This window comes from Oryzias latipes, chromosome 16 (genome assembly GCF_002234675.1).
Source record: "Oryzias latipes chromosome 16, ASM223467v1".
Lineage (NCBI taxonomy): Eukaryota > Metazoa > Chordata > Actinopteri > Beloniformes > Adrianichthyidae > Oryzias > Oryzias latipes.
Window position 1 is genome coordinate 25,917,651 of NC_019874.2, and position 22,572 is coordinate 25,940,222.

The 22,572-nt window shown below is 38.6% G+C and overlaps 2 protein-coding genes, 2 long non-coding RNA genes and 1 other non-coding gene across 8 annotated transcripts in view; 2 read left to right on the forward strand and 3 right to left on the reverse strand.

The window, feature by feature from the left end:
* c16h8orf37 (chromosome 16 C8orf37 homolog) overlaps nt 1-5,214 on the reverse strand; it is a 44,065-nt gene extending 38,851 nt beyond the window's left edge. Inside the window, exons 1-6 of one of the 3 annotated variants that reach the window (XM_004078328.4) lie at nt 4,977-5,210; nt 4,710-4,812; nt 4,370-4,437; nt 4,107-4,172; nt 3,842-3,937; nt 1,412-1,978 (exon numbers count right to left, since the gene is read on the reverse strand). In XM_004078328.4, the coding sequence (XP_004078376.1) occupies nt 1,819-1,978; nt 3,842-3,937; nt 4,107-4,172; nt 4,370-4,437; nt 4,710-4,812; nt 4,977-5,119 (636 nt within the window). In that variant the 5' untranslated portion in view covers nt 5,120-5,210 and the 3' untranslated portion in view covers nt 1,412-1,818. The other 2 variants (XM_020710356.2, XM_023964171.1) reach the window with 2 other exon arrangements.
* On the forward strand, nt 33-3,485 carry LOC111948949. Its single transcript, XR_002874929.1, has 3 exons — nt 33-266; nt 1,108-1,157; nt 3,386-3,485. It is a non-coding gene; the product is annotated as an uncharacterized LOC111948949 (long non-coding RNA).
* Nucleotides 5,215-5,620: 406 nt separating the features above from the next.
* Nucleotides 5,621-5,702, reverse strand: trnas-aga. Its single transcript has one exon. It is a non-coding gene; the product is annotated as a tRNA-Ser (tRNA).
* A 1,428-nt stretch (nt 5,703-7,130) lies between these two features.
* On the forward strand, nt 7,131-22,111 carry nt5c3a (5'-nucleotidase, cytosolic IIIA). Of its 2 annotated transcripts, none has more exons than XM_004078329.4 (8): nt 7,131-7,309; nt 18,655-18,753; nt 18,897-18,966; nt 19,058-19,190; nt 19,296-19,385; nt 19,484-19,646; nt 19,738-19,938; nt 20,702-22,111. In XM_004078329.4, the coding sequence occupies exons 1-8, from the start codon at nt 7,172-7,174 to the stop codon at nt 20,801-20,803; spliced, it is 996 nt and encodes a 331-aa protein (XP_004078377.1). In that variant the 5' UTR covers nt 7,131-7,171; the 3' UTR covers nt 20,804-22,111. The 2 variants fall into 2 exon arrangements, with proteins under 2 accessions (XP_004078377.1, XP_011484014.1); XM_011485712.2 differs by lacking the exon at nt 7,131-7,309 and adding an exon at nt 17,132-17,234 and having other exon boundaries at nt 20,702-22,107.
* Nucleotides 13,645-17,035, reverse strand: LOC110016702. Its single transcript, XR_002292036.1, has 2 exons — nt 16,929-17,035; nt 13,645-14,381 (listed from the first exon to the last, which is right to left on the reverse strand). It is a non-coding gene; the product is annotated as an uncharacterized LOC110016702 (long non-coding RNA).
* Nucleotides 22,112-22,572: the final 461 nt, after the last annotated feature.

The window sequence follows — 22,572 nt, forward strand, 5'->3', positions numbered from 1 at the left end:
GGGTGGTCTCGCAGTGATGTATCGCGAGAACTGTAGGATAGTGCCTGTGACCACACCTGTGTTTGGATCAATGAGGTATGTCGCTAGAGGAGACATCCCGTGATTCTTCATTGGAGGAGAGCACCGCCATCTTGGTGAGGTCAAGTCACTGCTGCAGTGCATGCACGTGAACATATTTTTTGCAAAATGCCAGTTCATTGTGCGGGTTTATACTGCCAAAATCGAATAAGTTAGTCCACGAAGGAGGAAGGCATAACATTTCACAGGTAAGTATAATCATTTTTTTCTTTTAATTGCTGCAGGGGCTTTATTGATAGTATACATGTTGACATGCATGATGCTGCAGGACTATTATCAACATGTAGGGATGATGTACGTATAATTTGCTGTCGACATAAATGTACATTTTATTTTGTTAAACCTATGTACAGTGTACCGTATACTAGGACTAAGCTATTTTATTAATATAAATTTATACATTTCTGACTCAGTGACTGAACTTTTTTTAGAATAAAAACTTCTGATATTTTTCTTTAAATGTGATCTGCTCTCGTTAGGACAGAGAAGCATGGTTCACAACATTATACACAAAGTCACTAAAGGAATAGGATTTTTGTTCAGGGGGTCAACATGAGGAATTTATTATCTGACAATCAGAAGAATGCAAACTCCATATGAGTTTAAGAAAATGTATAAATTTAGAATACATCAAAAATACCTTGGACTGAGAGACTCCTGAGGTAATTTTGAAAAGTGTTTTTGTTTTCTTTTTCCTCTTGTTTTTTTAAGGTTCCATCAATTTGTAGGTAAATGTGATGTTTGTAATCAGGGTCGGGGAAATAAGCCTCAGCTTCACCCAACACCTTTTTCGGTTGATTTTGTTCAACATTTATGTTGTTCAAAGTTTAAGTTGACATTGTTCAGTGTCAATGTTTATGTTGATGTTTTACGTTTGTGTGTTTAACAAAACCAAAATAAATGCCTCTCTCTCAAATACTACAATCCGAATGTGATTTTAAACAAGTACCGTACTTTTTTTTGCACAGGAATAAAAATGAACTAAATTAAAAATCTTTTATGTATTTTTATTCGTGTTTTATTTCTTAGTTGACCGGACTGGAAGGAACCATTCTGTCTGCAGGCCAAACTCCTATAAGGTAAATCCAAGAACTTTATAGGAAAGTGCCAATAGTTTTTAATTGAACTAAAATTACAAATTCTGTTACACTGTCAACCCTGAAAGTTTCCAATAAGGAGCAGAAGCTAAAAAGATGATATAAAACTTTTAATTTTTGACATTTCTTCACTTCCTCCATTTTTAAACTCAAATGCTCAAGTTTATGAGACATATAAAAAAAATAAACGTCTGGAGTCCAGAAGCTTTAGAAATGTAAAGAAAAAATGTTTCATGTTCCTCATCAGATATATTTTATTCTAGTACAGGCAGGAGACAGATTTGTTTAAAGAGCAGGAGTAAAAAATCACAATGTGTCACAGTTGGGCAGCAGTCCAAAATATTCAGAAAGTTTGAAGTTCCAGATATTTGTGTCCAAATACCTCTTCCAAAAAGAGGAAGACGCAGGAAGAGATATTTTGAAATCAGCCATCGATGAATGGGTGTGAGATGCACAGATTCAGATTTTTTGTACAGTCTGGAAATGCTTCAAGAATCCTCCTCGACAGATAGATGGAAAACAATGTTTTAAGTCTTGCTGACAATAGAGGCCAAGGATAAGTTCTTCCTTTCACAACGACGTCTGAAGGATGGATGGATAAATGGATGGATGGAGAGTTTAGAAAGTAGATTGAGGTGAGCAGTCAGTCCGGGTGTTTGCCACAGACCCATCGGAGCTGAGGCTGATCCCTGAGGTCAGCAGGCTCTGAAGCAGAGAACCAGCTGCACTGGCAGGCATACGCTCTCTGCCCTCTCTTCTTCTTCAGCTTCTTCCTGAGCTTCTGACAGTCCGGCATGTTGTTTCTGCAAACAAGATGACTACACTTATTATTGAGAACAAGTAGATGATTGCATGATTAGTAAGAAAACACACACATTTAAATACCCATGTCCTACAGTCCAATAGCTTGAAATAAAATATATTTTTTAAGAGCTTTTCTCATAAATGTCCTTAAAGATTTGTTTTCTTTATCAGGTCAACAGACATTTGTTTCCACTTGTATTTGGTAGTTTTGCTTCAGCGGAGCAGCAGAGTTTGAGCTTTGGTGTTTGGGATGGCTGGGGCTTTGTGTGATGCTTCCACCTCCGTGACAACATGAAGGGCAAGTAAATCAGCCTGAGTGCTGCAGAGTGTCTCAGAGTGACTTGAACTCCAAGTAACAAAACCACCTGTGCACTTATGGAGAAAATGTTCATGGGAAAGTATGGCGCCGGGTTTCATGTGTGGTCAGTGTGAACAGCTGACCTGCAGGCAGGTTGCTTTAAAAGCATGACATGCTCTCTGAGAAGCATTGGACAGCTGCTATCTCAATTCAACAACTTCCTTTTGACCTTTTTTCTGGAAATGCAGCAGTTTTGCTTTTCTTTTATTCAGCACCTTGATACACATGCTGCACCAGAAGAATTCAGTAGTTTGGGTGTTTTTTGAGAGGTTTTGTGATGTCACACATGTATGGAAAGGAGAAAGTGATTTAGTGATTTTCTTTCATTAAATGAATGCCTGTTGTGCATTTAAAGTAAAACATCTAGTGTGCTGAGAGTTTGTTCCATTTAAAGTATGAATCTGCTCCAAAATAGGACAGCGTTAAAGAGGAAACAGAAAACATGGATGGATACAACCTGCCAAAAAAAAACTCCTTTAATCCTGAATACCTGATGCATCAAGTTCAGGTAAAATCCCACTTTCTGTCACACACTTAGGTGTGCGAAATTGGTCCCCCTGCATTTGACCCATCCCCTTGGGGAGCGGTGAGCTGCAGACTCAGCTATGGTGGGGTACAATTTGGGGGCTTAACCCCCCTTAATGCTGAGTGTCAAGCAGGGAGAAATTAGGTTTTCTTTGGTATGACTCAGACTGGGTTTGAACCCAAGTCCTACCAGTTACAGGGCGACACTACTCTGACCACAAAGCCACTGAGCTGGCCTTGTGCTGGCCAAACAAACAAAAAATGGATCTGATGAAATGGATCCCTGTAGAATCAGAACAATAGATTTATTTTTGCATTTTTTGCTACATTTGTGCCCAATAAAACAAGACATTTGTCATCTTTTTTTCCTGTCAAAAAGGTATATGACTGATATAAATGTAAATGTAATGTTGCAGCATTTATTTCTCAGATTGCTCAGAAAGTTACTGAGATTAACAGGCAGATAGACGACCAAAAGGATGAGATCTTGGATACTAGTGACTGAAATGAGTTTCCGCTGCAGGGCGGCGGGGCGCTCCTTTAGAGATTGGGTGAGGAGCCCAGTCACCCGGGAGGAGGTTTTAGTGGAGCCGCTGCTCCTCCACATCAAGAAAGTCCAGAGGAGGTTTCTTTTGGATGCCTCCTACCCCCTTCCTGTGGAGGTATTCATGGTTTAAACCACTGGGAGGAGGCCGAGGGAAGACCCAGAGGGAGTTCTGGGTTTAGTCTCCTGCCCTTTAGACCCAACTCCGGATAAGGGGAAAATGGATGAATGGATGGATATTTCAAAAGTATTCTATTTAAAAATAGAATCTTTCAATTTTCACAGTAGCTAACACAGCCTCTAATCATAACTGCTGCATGATTGAATAGTGTAGGCACCTCCATAAAGCAGACATCCTATTGCTCTGCTGTTTAAAAAATTCAGGAATTTCAGACACCCAAAAGGTTTTAGAACAAATTCAAGAGATGTACTAACCTGAGAAACAGATAATCACAGGACTGATCCCACTCGCAGTCATCAAACATCACCACCCGGAAGTCACAAGATACACATCTCAGCTGGTCACATGACCTGGTAACACAGAATACCCCCAGTTGTTATCAAGAATAGGCTTTTAGGGATTCTTATTGTTACAAATTGATTTAGGAACAAAAAATGTATATATTTAGCAGTTTAAAGTATCAAAACATGACCAGGAAAAACTGATGAATTCATAATTCACGCCAAAACATTTGAACACCTTTTAGATGTGGCTGTTCCGACTCCATTTGTGACCGAGCTCCCGCCAACAAAGACAGGACAACATCTGGAAGTACAATAAAGCAGTAAAGTCTCATGTCTCTATATTTGTTTGAATCTCCTCACAGTTGTAAGCAAGCATCATATGAAATAAATACAGAGCAACTTTACTTCGACATGTTCAACCTCATGTAAAAAGACAAGAATTCATCAAATTCTTCAATTTCTATAAATGTTCATCTGTGAATTTTAACTATGACTTACTTTCTTCTCCCAATTTGAAATGAGAGCTTGTTCTCTACTTGTGTTTCTTTGGGGCGATTCTGTTGAGACTAAAATGGTAAAAGTACAAAAAAACGGATGAAAGACATTAAAAATAAACTCAGACAAATGTTTAAAATAAGCACAATTTAAGAAATTATTTAAAAGTACTTAGTGGTTGTATGCAAGAAAAGATATACTGACAATGAAGCAAAAATGAAACACAGAAGGAATGTAAAGGAATGTTTGTAGTATTTTATGTGGCCAGACTGTGTGGTTGTGTGTTCTGTATTCTCATTCCCATTTCCCTCTAAAGTAGTTCAAATCACATTCTACTATTTACCTTTGACTGAGGGGAATAAGTGTCTTTGTCTTCTAGCAGTTCTTCCAGAAGCGCATCAATATCTTCAGAGATGTCACTTTCAGGTTGATTTGGTTTTGCTATACTGCAATAGAAAAAAGGAAAGTCCCTCTCTGTTAGCAGCAAAATAAAAGTTTTTTTTTTGTTTGGACTTATATATTCCAAAATAAATATAAAGTTTGAGGGATTTTTTAAAGTTCCAAATAAATGACTTTGATAGATGCTAACAAGAGCTGAGCTAGCAACTACCTATTTTTGCCTTGTCCATCGTTGACACTCCGCCGAGTGTGGCTGGAGTTTGACGGATCTGAAGACTCCACAGAAACGTTGCAACAAAACTTTTTTTCAACTTCATCAAGCAGCTTATCAAAATCCTGATCAGCATCAAACATTGTAACCTGCTTGTGTCTGCTCCGTTAGCGTTGAAGCTAACCAGCGCACGAGACGGCTTACATAGCGTTAGCCGTTGCCAAGTAACAAAACGGAAACGTCAAACCCAATTTCAAAATATGTGTCCAAAACACGAAAGAATGATTGTTCTGTTTAGTCTTTCTTGTTATTATTTATTTATTTCATTTATTTATCTCCATGCAAAGTTATCTTTAAATAAATAAGGCTTTCTAATTTTGATAAAACAGCAGGGGATGATACATTGTTTTGTCAAAAGCAAAAGAAAAGAAAAACATGGAACTATCATTTTAGTTTGAAACCGAATAGGAAGTTGTAATTTTACATTCTGATTTCTTTTTTTGGACAGAGCCAGTTGTGAAGCCATTTTAGAAATTGTGTAACTCAGTTAAAAGAGTAAGAAAACGAAATAAAACAAACAAATTAGTGACTAAAATGTGTTCAAAAAAATGTGCATACGAGAATCAAGGTCTAGCAAAAATATTCGTTGTCGGCAGGATTCGAACCTGCGCGGGGAGACCCCAATGGATTTCTAGTCCATCGCCTTAACCACTCGGCCACGACAACTACTGGTTGGTAAATGCAACCAAGTATATTTAATAAGATATCTAGGTGTTGTACAATACCTCATTTTCCAAGTAATGTTATCATTAGATAATGGAAAACGGGCTGCGTTTACATTGCAGTTGTCATCGTCTCATGTCACATGTTCCTTACTAGAGCCTCAACAGACTGCAACACTCCTTCATTCTACAATCACCTTTATGAAAGGATATTAAATACATTGGTGTCGAATACAAAGTAGACAACTGGAAATATGTAAATTAACCTCACATTATAATATCTTTTCATCTCTTCCTGAGCCAGAGAACAAGAAAATTTGTCAAATCAATAATGCAAAATACAATTTTTACTCAAAAATATTTTTCATGGCACTAGGATTCCTAGGATGCATTCAACTCAAAGCAACCAAAAGAGCATCCAGTTTAAGGCTTCACACTTAAATAAGCTACATGTAAAGATGTTGAAACTTCTAGTGTCAAGTGCTGCTGTTGGACACTTTTCATTTGACACAATTACAATGCAACGCTCTGTAACATTTAGACATTCTGTTTCATTCATCTTCTAATCGTATTGTTCTCTTTTGATATCAAGAAGTCCTACCAATGGCTAGAAAGGGCTGGCCTACAGGACAGCACTGAAGCACTCATTCTAGCAGCTCAGGACAAGCCCTGAGCACCAGAGCAATAGAGGCTCAGATCTACCACACCAGACAAGACCCAAGGTGTAGGCTGTGCAGGAGGGGCACCTGAAGCAATCCAGCACCTTATGCAGGGTGTAAGATGCTGCTAGGGAACGCATACATGGAGCGCCCCAATCAAGTGGCTGGAATAATATACAGAAACATGTTTGCAGAATATGGACTTGAAACCCCAAGGTCAAAATGGGAAACACCTCAGAAGGTGATAGAGAATGAGAGATCCTGTGGGACTTCCTGATCCAGACTGACAGGATGGTAATGGGGAACCAACCAGACATTGTACTGGTGGATAAAGAACAGAGGAAAACCGTTGTGGTGGATGTGGCAGTGCCAAGCGATGGAAGCATCAGGAAGAAGGAACAGGAGAGATTGGGGAAATACCAGGGACTCAGAGAAGAACTGGAGAAAGAACTGGCTTCAAAGCCAGGAGAGTTTATTTATTTTGAAAAGTTGTTTAAAAATAGATTTCCTGGTTTCAAATTATATTATAATTTATAAAATACTATAAATGAATGAACAGACAGATTTCCTTTTAAAATTGCTTGAATTTTCTAGGCAAATTTCTAAGATTTTAGTAGCTAGATGGTGTCAGAGTTTTCTCGTGAGAGTGGCTCGTCTTCGCCTGAATATACGATCTAGGGCTGCAGCAGGAAGGTCGTGAGCGCTTCGCTTGCATAGACGATCTTGGGCTGCAGCAGGAAGGCGTGAGCTCACAAAGTGAAACAGGAGGAGGCGCCGTTCAGATCGGCTGGCTGTTTGGAGGCATTGGACTGTCATGGACAGGGCGGCTGTGGTGAAGGTCGGAGCTGCGGCCAGCGCAAGTGTCTGTGCAGTAGTCGGTGGCGTGGCGCTCGCCCAGTATATTGTAGCCAAAAAGAAGCGGGCCGGGAAGAAAACAAGGATAATAGAAATGGTGAGTCAAACTACGGTGCGTTGTCAAAACTTATGCGGTAGATGCGTAACAGGAAGTGTCGCTGATGCGGCTTCAAAATAAAACCCCTTTGAGTTAGAAAAGGGTTTTAGTGCCTCATAAATACTTTTATTTTGAACATTCTAACAGGAAATAGAAAGTGTTCATTCTTATCTAACAGTTGGGCTCAACAATGCGCACTCGCAGTAGTTTCCAGCTGTTTTAGAGGTCACTAGCAGCAAGCTATTTACATTAAAGCCTTTTCTGTTACACATCCTAAAGCCGTCACCCCTCGCAATGTTTTCATTGTTCCGGAAGTCGCTATGTGCTGGTCCTGTTGTCATTCGCTGACAGATTGAAAAATGTAGATTATGCTAGCTCCTGTAGCTACATCAGTCCTTTTTCGTGTAGTAGTAGATTGGGACACGTTTTTTTTTTTTTTTTACTTTATTGTTCAAAACAAATAGATTGGGAGGATCTTTACAATTATTCTGCAGTCCAGCTGATGTATCTCATTGGTTATCTTTGTAGATCTTCATTATATTTCAAATATTAACCATCTTGAAAATGCTTCTGTTTCCCAAAAAACTTATCAAGTTTGGGGATCATTATTTTTAAATTTAGTAGCATGTGAGTAGGTCTCACCTTCTAGTGTAAATCTTCCTTTTTGCTTCTCACTGTCATTTTTTTTTACTCTATTCCGTCTCATTCGTCACGATCACCACTGAATTCCTCAACAAATCAGAATCAGAATCAGAAATACTTTATTGATCCCACACGTGGGAAATTTGTTCGTTACCATAACAACTGACAGGAAAAAAAGAGTAAGAATAATATAAATAAAAATAAAAAAGAGAACAAGGAAAATGTGGTATAATTTAAAGAGCTATTTACATAACAGTGCAGGTAAAGAGATGTGCAAAAGAAATGTGCAAAATAAAGAAAAGAGAAAAAAAAAAATGTGCAAAGGTTATCTTCTGCATTGTGAATTATTGAACAGGGTTATAGTATTTGGCAGGAAGGATTTCTGGTACCGGGCAGTTTTGGAGCGGAGCTGTCTGAGCCTTCTAGAGAAGGAGCTCCGCTGTTTGTCCAGAACAGGGTGGAGAGGATGCTCTGGGTTGTCCATGATGGATAAGAGCTTGTTCAGTGACCTCCTCTCCATCACTGCTTCAAAGGTTTCCTGTTTGCAGCCAATGACAGAACCCGCCTTCCTGATCAGCTTGTTCAGTCTGTTGGTGTCACTGACTGCAATGCTGCTTCCCCAGCAGACCACAGAGGAGAACAAGGTGCTGGCCACCACAGACTGGTAAAAGATCCCCAGCATCTTGCTGCACACATCAAATGACCTCAGCTTCCTCAGGAAGTAGAGTCTGCTGCAGGCCTTTTTGTACACAGCAGTACTGTGGCTCCTCCAGCTCAGTCTGCTGTCGATAGTCACACCCAGATATTTGTACTCCTCCACCGCTTCCACATCCCTGCCCAGGATGCAGAGGGGTTGTAAGACAGTCCTTTTCCTCCGGAAGTCGATCACCATCTCCCTGGTCTTGTCCACATTGAGCAGCAGGTGATTCTCTCCAGCCCACTCCACAAATCCGTCCACCAGCCTCCTGTACTCCTCCTCCCGTCCACCGCTTATACACCCCACAACCACAGAGTCATCAGAGTCAAAATGCATCACATTTTACAACATCATGAAATTTTTGAAGTTTAATTCAACACATACTTACAGCCTTAAACATGCAAACATGTCGCCATAGGAATGACAAGTGTTTCTCAGAATAATACCTTAGACATGTATTTTATTTTTCAAACTGTTCACTCTTTTTCAGTATTTTCCAAAATCACAGGATTGAGACCACTGAACACCTCTCTTAGTTTTTCTAAAGACAAGAAAGGAGCAGAGAAAATGGCCCCAAAAGCAAATCCGAATAAGGATTGAAGTTCTTGTTAAAACACACGTTGTAAAGCAGGGGACTTTACTTTGAAGGAGCAGCTTTGAACCATACTGTGTAGAACTACAGGTGGGACGTTTTTTCCACGCAGTCTACCTGTAGTTCACCTGTGCTAGATGTGATGCTATCAGCTAAACTGTGGCCAGTTTTTCAAATTTACAGCTTTTGCTTACAGCTTTAACCTGCAAAGCTGAGATGCTACATTTTTCTTACAGGAATGATAGAAAATAGGGGCTTTTAGTCTGAAAGGGAGCTGGCAGAGCTTTACTGTGTCTCATTAAGGATTCAACAAAACTTGTTTAATGTCTTCTCCTTTCGTCAGATTATTTCATTTTTTTTAACTAGGCAGAGCATTAAAAGTGACATTACTCAGCCAACAGTATTTTATAATTCTTTTTTTAGGAATTGTTTCATCAAACAACTTAGTGAAAACCATCTGTGTACTTAAAAACACTGTCACTAGAGGATCCTGCTTGTTCTTTTTGGTTTTGTTCATGAGTGGTTACCAGAGAAAACCAGGATGTGGCTTTAACTGTTGTGAACAGGAGTTTCATGTGGCAACTATCGTCCTGGAAGCTTGTTACCGTCTGCTTTTGATGGTGCTTGGCGCTAAGAGGAGGCACAGACATCCACTGTAACCCACAAAATTTCAGAAATATTCAGCTATGACAGACTGTTGGGCTCTAGTTCCCTATAGGCTCTTTAGTGGTAACTTCAAAACCTCTTTTTGGTTCATTTCAGAAATGTCTGCTCCCAAGCTGTTGAGCAGATTCATATTCTTCCTTCAGCTTCAGCTCTGAAGTCTTATGTCTTTTTTTTTTTTTACTTTCTTGACTTCTTTAATCACAGACTACAGATTTTTAGAATCAGAATATATCAATAATTGTTTGACCAAGAGTTTTTTTTTTCTATAAAGGAGTGATGGTGTGAAAAGCAATAAAAAAAGGGAAATACAGAAGAGCAGCGCTCTAAATAAAACTTTAAATCACTTCTTTGTGCTCAAAAGTCATTAGTTATTGGATAGTGACATGCAGAGAATCAGCATTTGATGTAAACATGAAGTTTGTGCGCTATATCAGGTCACACGTTTGCATTTAGCTCTCTCTGTCTGTTCCTGGAGAAGAACAGTGACGCCGCCTCCATGTCTGCTCTGCTTTCAATCACACGCTGACTTCAAAGTGCACAGTCATGGTTTCATTGGACAGACACTCCAACATGGATCTTATGGGCACAGCAGACTCGTGAGCATAGATTAGGTAAAAATATCCAATGTATCTATCCACTTTTAGAGTTCTTGATCAATTCTACCAACCCCCATCCATCCATCTTTCTCGGCTTATCCGGGTCGCGGGGGCAGCAGTCTAAGCAGAGAGTTTTATTTTACTTTTTTTACCGAAACCTAATACGAGTCAACTTATTTTATACTGTTACAATTTTGGCGTTAATAATTTGAATCGATGAGACATCTTTTTGGGGTTTTCTTTACCCCAAAATGTTATTTTTTGTTAAATTAAATCAAGTTTTGTTCATTTGGACTAATTTGGTTTGGATAAAAAATGTCTCAATTCTTTGAGGCTTGCTTTCCTCTGTCCTCACAATCATTTTCATAGCTGAAGTGCGCTGACCTGATTCATGACAGTCGACAAACTATCGTCTTCTCCCAGAGATCAACATGTTTGTGTTGAGTGATGACGCATTAATTGTGTTCATGCGTTTGTGTAGTCCATCATGCTTAGATTGCTGACGGACTGCTACAGTATCAGTCTTTGCTGGGAACAAAGCTGTACAAACACACCAATTATCAACAATCTGCTTTGAGATGGATGTGAGGTCATTTTCTCCTTGTCCCTGGTTGTCCCTCTGGTTGTTGGTTCTTTGTTTGAAATTTGACATCGATTTTAGACAAACCCTAATCTGAAAGGAGTGTAAAATCCTAATATTTAAATGTAGACGTTAAAGACTGAGCTTCAAAAAATGTATTTCTTAAATGCAAATGTATGAAAAAACAGATGATTTTCTTCTGAACCATTTCAGTGATTTCTATGTAGAAGCCTTCTGCAATGTAATTCCCCCTTATGACCACTAGAGGACAGACGAGAACAAGTTTACTTTGCCTAGTTTTTTCTAAATTGTTTTACTTTTTTATTTGAATTTTTTTACTTTTTTAATCCAGAATTAACATTAGCTAACCATCTCACAATTTTATCAAAGAAAGAGTTACTTAAGAACAAAAAAAAAAAATCAAAGTTTTTATCTATGGAGAAAGAATGTATAAAATCGAGTAACATCTTTTCCAATGTTTTATAAAAGTAAATCTAAAATTTAAAAAGTAATTTTAAATCCCAGAGAGTCAAGTGCATTAGAGTTTGACTATGGATTGTTTTTATTTAGTTATTTTTTTTTTATTCCCTGTGTCATTTTCTACATCATTTCTGCAGAGTGGCAAGGATTATGCAAATGTTAATATGAAGACAAAGTTGATTACTTGTTCATCCCAAATTTTTATTTCATTATAAGTTCTAAAATGATAGGAAAGTTATCTAATCTTTTGAGAGAGAAAAAATCAGTTCAATTTATATATTTTATTTATTTTTCTAACTTCAGAGAACTGTTTTAAATAAAAAAAAATGCAAATCTAAAATCTTTAATCATATCCAGTCAAACTTTATTCGTAAGGCACTTTTCATACTTTTGTAACAATAAGTGTTTTATTTATTGAAGCCAGATTCAGTATTGTGGAAATGATATTTCGTTATTAATCCGCCTCCTGTGTGAATAATAACAAATTAACCTTAATGGATGAGTATAATCACTAAAACTTAGTTAAAAAGACAAATAAGTAAAAGCAAACAAGTGGAAAAAATACAAATACATAACATAATGTAAATATCAAATAAATATATATCTGACTTCCTGTGTCTTCCCTTCTTTATGGAACATCTTTAGTATTTCCTTCCTCACTCGGTCCCTCTGCCTTCCTCATGTAGCTCTGAATTCATCATGTGATGCTGTATGTGAACCTGCTGACCTCTGCCCTCTGTGACCTCAGTGTTTGTGGCGTTCTGTCAGTCAAAGCACCTCAGAGTTCAAATTCAGTTCAGACCTGAGGTGCCATTCTAGGGTTCTGCTTTATGATGCGGCTCATCAACACTGGCTCTAGAGTTACAGCAGCTGTTCTAGTCAGTGTCCATTCAAAAACCCACTTCATCATGTGTTTGTATGACTCTGTGACAGACTTCATGAAGCCAAAGCACGCTGGAAACCCTCCTGTGGCTCTTTCATGACTCAACTATTCCAATTCAAATATTTACCAACCATTAAGGTGGGTGGGTGGGGGTGATATATTTACACAGCAAACAGGATTTGTGTGGTTTGTTTTGGTTGCGTGAACATAATGAGTCTCTCAGCCAAAGTGAAAAACATTTGAACAAAACCACAAAACAAACCGCTGTTGGATTTGATCAACGGTTTTTTCAGGCCTTATATAAACGTGCAACAGATTGGGACATAAATGCCTCAAAGTCCAGCTCTGACCATCTCTTGATCTATCGTAGTAGCGTCCCCACTGGTTTTTTGATTAGGATGATGCCGTTTTTAGACAAAATCCATCTCAATTTTCTTTAGATGTATCCATCATCAGAAGAAATGCCATAGATAAACACCATATGATGCAGATCTTTAAATCCAACATGCATGTGAAATGGGAAAATCAAAATCGTGATGACCTTGTTTCAGACCAGCTTCTAAAAAAATGACCTGGTATGTTGATTACAAGCAGCACACCCATATCCCTTACATAACTCTTCCATCACACTGGTGCTTTCAGTGTAGCTGTTAACCCTCAGCGGTCTCTTCCCTCACTGCAGCATTTGCCCATTCTATTGGGTCTTTACGATGACGTAGGAATGACGCCGACCCGCCGTTAGTCTAGTTTTAATTCAACAATTTAACTTGAAGCTTTCAAAAAAGTTATTGGCTTTGGAAAACATAAAAACAGTTATGACATATAATTATGATTCCCCTTGGAGTAAATCCATGAAATATTTTGCATAGTTTTGCCTTTTTTAACATTATTCCCATTGTTTTGACCTGGTCTTTGCTTTGTTTTGGGATTCATACATTCTCCTTGTATCTTTACAGTCTCTAGATCTTTGTTTTTAAAAATAACGTTTTTGTTGCAAAAAAAAAGACTCAAAATTGGAGGTTTTGTACCGTTTTAGCTTTTTTTGTGGAATTATTGTGCAAAATAATGAAAGAAATATCTGAAAAAAGAAGCTGGGGTTGTTTAAAAAAGCTGTGTAAATTATGTTCAATTAGAAAAATTATGGGAGCAAATTGTAAAGTTGAAAAAAATATATATGAATAAAAAAGTCTCCAAAATAGTAAGGGTTAACAGCATTTACACTTACGTACTGATACAAGAAGTATGTAGCAAAGTTCACAGTGAGTGACTCATTTTGTAAAGCAGAACTTTGCTTTTTAAATGGCGCCACAAACATTTTCTTTTGATAATAGATTTAATAATAAAAAATAAAAAAAACAAGAAATGATCAGAGGAAGGGAAAGAGGAAAATCTTTTCTCTCTTGCTCTTTAAGTCTGGGGTACTGAGAGGTCCGGCTGTGGGGTTGTAATCGGAGAAAGTCCACCTGGTTTTCAGGAGAGGAGGAAAAAGGTGTCAGCTGAGCTTTCAGCTTCCGACCCCATAACCTCTGATTATCAGGTGACTTTTCAGCTAACAGCTCATTCTGCTTTCTGGGTGATTTGATTTCAGAAAAAAACAGCTTGTGTTTATCATGTGATAAATGTGTCAGTGCAGCATGTTTGCTGCAGTTTTACAGAATCTCCTCTGTGGCTTAAACATCAGACGGATACCTTCACCATCTCCCTGATTTACGAGGGTTTGACAGTTTAAAGGATTCATCTTATGCATTATGAGCATCACAAGGGTTCAGGAAATGTTGATACATAAATATGCTGCTGTTTGTGCAAATCCATTCGGAACAGTTTGCTTCAATGGCTTCTTCCACTGAACTGGGACACACGGATGCAGGGGAGCTGTTGACATGAGGTCAGAAGGCTTTTAAGTCCAAAAACTGCTCCCACTTCCAGATATCGGTTTCTAGCAAAGAGAAAATGACAACATATAAGAACGATCTACACAACTTCAACTTATGCTAAAAGAGCAGAAATTATTGTTGAGAAAAAAATTAGAAAAAAACTTTATGTTGACACTGAGTTGTTCCTGGATTTGTTAGCGCGATTTCGTACTTTGGATTCATCGATGTCCGTCACTGATGGCTTCAATAAAAAAAGAACATGTTCAAAAGATAAAAGTCACAAATAAATCTATGGCTCCTATAAAACCTATGAGCTCTGAAAGTGTAGAACTGGGTTTGAGAAGTTGATTATATGATCCGTCTTTACTTTAAAAAAAAAAGCCATATAATCCATGAATTGATTTTTATTTATAAAAATTTTCACCTTTGTTCAGTTTATGTCTTTAGTCGTGTTTTTCATGACCAAACTGAAACAGTTTTGACAGTAAATGTGAAATCTAAAGCAATATTTAAAGGACTTTCTTAGAAACTTGTGAATGGAAATGGATTCAGGGTTCAGTCCCTCCTCTGCAGTCATGTGCAGACTGTCAAATGTGAGTGATAGGAGAGCAGCAGGACACTGCACAGCTTTGATAATAATGTTTGGAGTCCTAACCAGCCCGTCTGATGTCAGCAGATTCACAGGAAATGCTAAAGTTCGCCAATAGCCACTGTCTGATAAGAGCGGCACTGTTTCGAAAACCATGTTTTCTGAATTCTGAATTATATTCTTATCGCACAGAATTGATATTTCTCCAATAATCCACATTTTCCTCTGAATCTACATCAGTGGGATTTTCTTGGAATGTCAAATGTATTTATCATTAATTTCAAATACATTTTTATGAAAGGAAATTGACATTATCCACCATTAACCACAAGAAATGTGTGGTTTGAAGCTGTCTTTTGTTTTATTGCCTAATGTTTATCATACTTGGCATCTTCAAAAGGTTTAAGTCCCATTTAACCTCTTGATTTTAGGATCTTTGGTTGATTTTTTTTTTTTTTAATGCAAACAGCAGCTTGCATTTAGTGTCCCTGTACTGGATTGTCATAAATTGGACATTTATTTAAAGATCCATTCCAATGAAAATGTTTTTTTGCTGTTTCCAACATGTTCTTGTGGCTTTTTTCTTGTTATAGAGAACATATTAAATAAAGAAAATTAAGCCTATAATTACATTTGAGTATTTCTTTATTTGAATTGTTGTGAATCAGGAGCAGTGTAACCCCTGTGCTATCCTAGGCATTGTAACGTTGGGAGTTGGGTCATCTAGACCCACTAGACAGTGCTCTGAACAATTTTTCTTCAATGATTTGTGATCTTCACTTACATGAAATCTTTCCACCTTTATCCACCTTTGTCATGGTAGGGAGAACACGTCAATGTAAGGGTGGGGTCATCTAAGATAGCACAAGGGTTAAACATTTTGTATTTGTGAAAAAACACTGGGCGGGTCACAAGCTCCCTGTTCTGCTCTATTCTGATGGATCCACTTTCATATATATAGATTTATGTACGTCTTTGTTTTCCTCGCCTGAGCTGGAATCTGGGGGTGGACAGCTCCGATATTGCTCAAAATTTTTGCTGCACCGCTAATGTTAAAGCCCGTACACACCGGGACGAATATTCGCCAGGCGTTATTCGCCAGCGTTTTTCGTCACGTTTTTTGTGTTCACACCCAGGCGATTTTCGCTGACGATGAGCCGAGCGAACATGCAATTTCATTCCCTGACATTAGATGGCGCTTAATGTAAACAGAAATAGTCCTGTACACAAGGTGGCGCTGCGCAACTTTACACTTCTTAAAGTCGCTTTTCACTCAGAAGAAGAGAGCAAGTATTTACGCGCTTGTCAGAATATTACAAAGAAAACATGAATATTTCAAGCACCAGTAGCTCCAACTGGTACTTGGTAAGGGGATATTTTAGAATGTCCGTCATTATTTCTTTGCGGCAGTGTAGACGCTACTTGGCGTCTATCTTCTTCGCTGGTATGTGTGCTCAGCAAGGCAGTTTTGTGTTTGAGCGCCCCCAAGTGGTGTTTTACTGTAACTTCAGAAGCTCCAGACACGTGTGCAAAAGCGCCATTCTCATTGGTCGAATAGATTTCGACGCGAGGCGTCAAAAAAAAAAAAACGAACCCGAGGCGTTTTTTTTTGACGCTTTGACACGTGGCGTTTTTTCGCGTCGGTGTGCACACTCTCATTGGTGCCCTTTGTTTAGTCACGAGGCGTTAAATTCGTCCCGGTGTGAACGGGCCTTTAGGTTGGGGTGTGAGGGGCTGTAAGCCAGTGGTAGAGCATTTAAACAGAGAGCTCTTACTTATGGGTGACAGGAAGGGGGAGCGGGGTTGCTCCTCACCAACAGTCCCGCCCGGAGCTCAGAGGCAAATGTCTAATGAACTCCTGCCGCTCTGCCGAAACTGTGTCCTAGAAAACGACACGGGTAAAAACGGCATCATGCTGGCGCGTCCAGGCTGGCCCAGAAACGGACCGATGCAGCAAAAACTGACGCCTCAGCAGACAGATAAGACACAGAGAGCGCAGTGTGTGAAAAACATCACCCACCTTAACCCGTGTGACCCTGTTTGGAGGGTTGTGTGTTGGAAATGTGTGAGCTCAGCAGCAGCTCCTATTTGATAAAGGCTCGTCTCTTCAGAGGTCAAAGGTCACGTCGCTGGAAAAGGTCTAGATTCCAAGTGTGGCGTCAGCTGGAATGATTGTGTTTGAGCGTGTAAAGAAGGAGGGGTCATGTTGTCTAATCTGTTTCAGGCTGCCCCCCACCCCCCGTGCCTGCTCCGGCATGTATAAAAGCTGAGCACAGCCGCACAATCCTTTCCTCACTCCTGTTTTTGCAGAGCTGACAGAGCCGAGGTAAGACGGTGACTGCAGCCAGGTTGGGATTTCTTTTTCTCTGCTGAAGCTGAGACACTTTTCTTCAACGAGGAGACCTTGCAGGCCGGGGTTGTTGATGTTTGTCATCCAGCCTCTTTCCTTTTTGTTCCTAAATTAGAGATTTTCTTGGATTTCAAAGTAAAACGCAATCTTTTTCAGAGCAAGCTCGTAAACTTGTGGCTGTTTGCTTGTCTTTAGTGGGCTATGCATGCCACCGTTTTAGATGACTGAAACGGGAGAAAGCGTTTTGACTGCCATCCGTCTGCCCGGCTGAAGTCTACGAGGCTTAGTAGAGACAAAAAAAAAGAAGCCTTTTATTTTTAGCTTGTGTTTTCGGGATGTCACTTACCCGGAGGATTTATGAGGTTGTGCTTGGTTGCTGTTATATAAGTGGAAGTTGTGTTTTTAATGCCCTGCATGTTTAGAATTGGCTTTCGGATCGTGATATTCTTGAAGTTTTCAAACATTTACAAGCAGATCTGATGTAAATAAGGGGAAAATACACAGTTATATGTCACACACTTGTTTGAAATAGTAGTTATACAGTAATGGAGGCTTTAAGTATACACTCGGATGGATGTGAGGCAGACAACGTTTCTTTTCTTCATCTTCAAGTTGAACTTTGCAGAAGTTTATTCCTCAAATAAGATATTTTTGCATTAAAATAAAGTTTTTTCCTTTTCGTTGATGGAGGGAAAACTGCTAAGGACAAATAAAAAAATGTCAGCTTTAGGTTGATTTTTAGTGAAACTTCCAACAGTGAAAAGGATATTTCAGGAGAGTGGAAGTTCATATCTTCTCTGCAGGGGTCTGTCCATCCTTTTGGCTCGTCACACAACACTGACAGATTCCAGACATCAGCTGTTTTCAGACCCTGACATTCCTGCAGCGTCTGAACCAGAGAACGCAATGTTCCTCTGCTGCTGCTGCTGTTGCGTTGAACAAGAACCTTGACACGTGACCTGCAGGGTTTGTGCGAGGACTTGCAGGGCGTTGCTGTCAGAACCTGTTCTTTCAAAACATGTTCAAAACTCAAGTTAACTCTAAATGCAGAAATCTGCTAAAACTAAATTGGCCTGCGAACCTGGTGTGAAGTGGGTGGAGCCAGACAGCTCGACAGCCATTGTGTCTTTTAGAACGACAATCTCTCCAATTTTAAGAAAACGTGTTGGTGGATTTTGAAAAAAGCGTTTCATAAATGTTACCCAATAATACCATTTACTGCATTTTCTTTTTTTTGCATTTAGTACTAAATGAATTTCCCAGTTTGTGGGATCAATAAAAGAGTTCTATTCTATTCAATTTTGCAGCTTCAACACTTGGACATAAATTTGCAAAACCAGCTTCTATCGTGGCCTCAAGAACCAATCTTTCTTTTGTTCTTTTGATGGATCTGTAGATGCCTCAGTTTGAGAAGCCGACGGTCCACATGAGGAACCCTGAGAGGGTCGAACAGATCATCTGTGGCCTCATCAAAGGAGGAGCTTCCAAACTGCAGGTAAGGAAACTTCATCATTACACCTATCCTTGGAGAATTGGTTCTCTAGGACTTCATGTCTTACAGACTTTCAGTGAAGTCCTATTTTTTTTCCTTTTTTTTTTAGGGGGTTCAGATTACTGATATGCTGTCATCTGTTTCAGATTATCACAGATTTTGACATGACGTTAAGCAAATTTTTGGTGAATGGAAAACGCTGTCCGACGTGCCACAGTAAGGAGACTTTGCTCCATACATTTTTTCATTTTTAGTCACCTTTAGTCTTTTTTTATGAGTAACTTATTCTTTTTTTTAATCCACTTAGATATCATTGATAACTGCAAACTGGTAACAGAGGAGTGCAGGCAGAAACTGCTGCAGCTAAGGAATAAATATTATCCCATTGAGATTGACCCGCAGCTAACCATGGAGGAGAAATATCCGTTTATGGTAGAGTGGTGAGTTGTAAAAGACTTCCTGATTTATGAGCCGGATGGTCCGGATTTTGACCATCACTTTCCATTCAATGCAGCTTGGAATTTAAATGCAGACTTTGTTTCCAGGTATTTTAAGTCCCACACGCTCCTGGTGGAGCAGCGCCTGGAGAAGGACAAGCTTCCAGAGGTGGTGAGGGAGTCCGATGTTGCCCTCAGGTATTTACAGAATATAAATCTCAACCTTTTTTTTTTTTTTTTGTGTGTGCAACGTGTGCAAAACCAATGCAATATTCCTTTTGCTGTGTTACTTGCAGAGAAGGCTTTGAACAGTTCTTTGACCGCCTCCACCAACACAATGTGCCTGTTTTCATTTTCTCTGCTGGTCTGGGCGACGTCCTGGAAGAAATCCTCCTTCAGGCCAGAGTTTATCACCCAAACATCAAAGTCGTGTCAAACTTCATGGACTTTGATGAAAATGTAAATTCTGAATGAAGGATAGAAAGATCAGATTTTTTATTTTTGCTCTTTAGCCACATGACGGCAGGTCTAATGAGGCCTTCTCTCGTAGGGCGTTTTGCGGGGCTTCAAGGGTGAGCTGATCCACGTGTACAACAAACACGACGGCGCCCTGCGGAACACGGAGTACTTCAAACAGCTGAAGGAGAACTCTAACATCATCCTGCTGGGAGATTCCATGGGAGACCTCAGCATGGCCGACGGCGTTCCCAACGTAGAGAACATTCTCAAGATAGGATTTCTCAACGACAAGGTGACGTCATCAAGCAACCGTTCATTCAAATAGATCTGCAAATAAACAATGAACTGAAGTTATGTGTCTAAGGACACATCTCGACCCTTAAAAAAAACTGCGATCTGTGAAGTAGGATTACAGATGTCTTAAGGCTGTAAACGCCCTCCCTACTCACTTCATGCTCTTTTCTCAGACAGACATGAACATTTTCACACTTAACTCTTGTTTAAACTCTCAAGGTTCAAACATTTACAGAAAAATAAGTACAGAATTATAGAATGAAATCAAAGATCTGGTCGCAATGGAAGATTTATGTAGATGTGGAAAGCTGAACACATTCTGGGAAGGAGACACGGCACAGAGGAGATTGACTGACTATAGACAACAGTTAATCAGGACACAGAACAGTAGACTGTATAAAAAAAGAAAAGGATGCAAAATTGCACTAAAAAAATCAGCGAAATGGCGAGACTGTGTAAGGTAACCTGCAACAAAGGGTTTTTGTGTGGTCTTTTTTCCTGCAGCACAGATCCAGTCATATGAAATGTTGATTTTCTTTCAGCATTTGTGTTCAAATTAAGAAGTTCCACCTGCTTGAGGGCAGGAAACAGTGTGAACTATGGGTTGCAATCGTTAAGTTTTTCTTTGTAATGTTTTTTTTTTACCATCTTCCTATACATTTGCAGCTTTTGTTAAAAAAGCTTTTCCTTACCAGGAAACAATGGGAAGATGTTTTTTTATTCCCTGACAAACCTTTCTTTTTTCTTTTTTACCTCCGCAGGTGGAGGAGCGGCTGGACAAATACCTGGACTCTTACGATATTGTTCTTGTGAAAGATGAGACTCTGGAAGTGCCCAATGCTATTCTCCAGAAAGTTCTATAACTCCACTGAACCACATCTCAAGCAGATCCCTTCTTTTCTTATCTGCATCCTCTGTCAGGACATTTAACCTCGCCACTCTTCAGAGATGACCAGCATTTTTTCTCAGCACCAAGTCCTTTCCACGCCTCCGTTTTAGCAACATTCTGAGATTATAGATTTCCTATGTAAACAATTTTAAAAGTCATCACAGCACCAACAGCTTGTCTAGACTGTTTTTATCTATTTCTCATGTTTGTTTATGTGGTAGTTTTCCAAAGAAGAAGAGTGAGCTTTAAAAAGATCACAACCTTTGCCAGTTTTAAGTTTGCACAGTACAAATAATATTTTTTCATTTTTTTTATTATTTTCACACTTAAATATAGATATTTTTTAAAAGACTTTAAGTTTTAGCTATATCCCAGCATGCCTTTCACCAAGGTCTAAAATCATGTGACATAGCTGCTGCAAATTCATCTAGTCACTGTTTCAAAATTAGAACATTATAAGAATAAACTGCACAAAATCTGAAAAAAGCAGCATTTCTATAAACAATAGAGAGCAATTCCTTTTATAAAGGATTTGAAAAAAGTATTTCAAAAATGTCTTGCCTTTTATTTAAATGCAAGATTGTAACAATATTATAAGAAAAGTGTTGCCTGGAAGGGAAAAGATGAACACTTGTTGTACGTGTTTTAGTTTGATGGTTGTTCAACCCGCTTGTTGTGCAGAAATGCCATGTTTACAAAGTGTTTTTTTTTACCCCAAATGTGTTCATTTGATGTCAGTTTTACAGACAGATGATGGTTAATTTACTGGTACATTAAAAATATATGAAGTAGATTTATTTTTTGTCCATCTTCCTCTGACATTTTAGTCTTCATGTCATGCGTATGCTGACCTCTAGTGGTCATGATAAGGATTTACAGTCAGTAAAATCACACAATACTGCTGTAACAATAAAACAATAAAAAACAAGTGTTTAAGCTGAGCACTACCTCGAAAAACATTCATTTTTCAGTAGATTTGAAATAAAAATGTCTGTTTTGTTTGACGTGGTGTCGAAAGTTTTCCTCAGGCTTGTATATTTGCTGCTACCACCTGCATGTTGCCTTCAATGTTTAAAGTGAAAGATCTATGAGACTAAAAAATGTTATCTCTGTTAAATGCAGTCTAATGCAAAACTGTAATTGTGAGGTTTATGGACAGTCATATTGTTTGACTGCATCTGAGTTACCAGGTTTTGACGGGTGCATTTTTTCAAATAAAATGATGGATTTTGATGGCTTTAAAAAAATATACAATAAATACGTATTTTGTGAGGTCGTTAAACCGGGTAAGTTTTCTTTTTTTCCACTTTTTATTGAGTCAATTTTCACTCACTAGAAATAAAACAGCTGTTCATTTTTTTTTTTATTCACTTCCATTTTGTCACAGTGAAACCCAAAATTGACTTTTCCGTGATGGCTGAATAAACATAATTTTAACATAATTACTTTTTTTCTTAAGTTTCAATAAATAAAGCTGTTTTTTATTTATAACAAAATTTGGAGATAAAATTATAGCAAATTATCGAATTCTTAAAACTAAGATTTTCCCGAATTTCTTCTGTTTTCTATTTATTATTATTTATTTATTGCCTTGAGTAAAATGACGGAAAAGACGACACAAACCAACAAAAAAACCACAAAAATGGAGGACGGATATAGGATGAAGTTTGTTTTCTGTAAGCCAAGTGCACAAAGGCCCTTTCGTTCTTAAAAACAAAAAAACAAATTTAAACCAAAAAAAAA

Coding starts and splice junctions, on each gene's coding strand:
- nt5c3a (XM_004078329.4), top strand. CDS start 7,172: ATGGACAGGGCGGCTGTGGTGAAGGTCGGAGCTGCGGCCAGCGCAAGT. Junction 7,310..18,654: donor AAACAAGGATAATAGAAATG/GTGAGTCAAACT, acceptor ATGGATCTGTAG/ATGCCTCAGTTTGAGAAGCC. Junction 19,939..20,701: donor TAGGATTTCTCAACGACAAG/GTGACGTCATCA, acceptor TTACCTCCGCAG/GTGGAGGAGCGGCTGGACAA.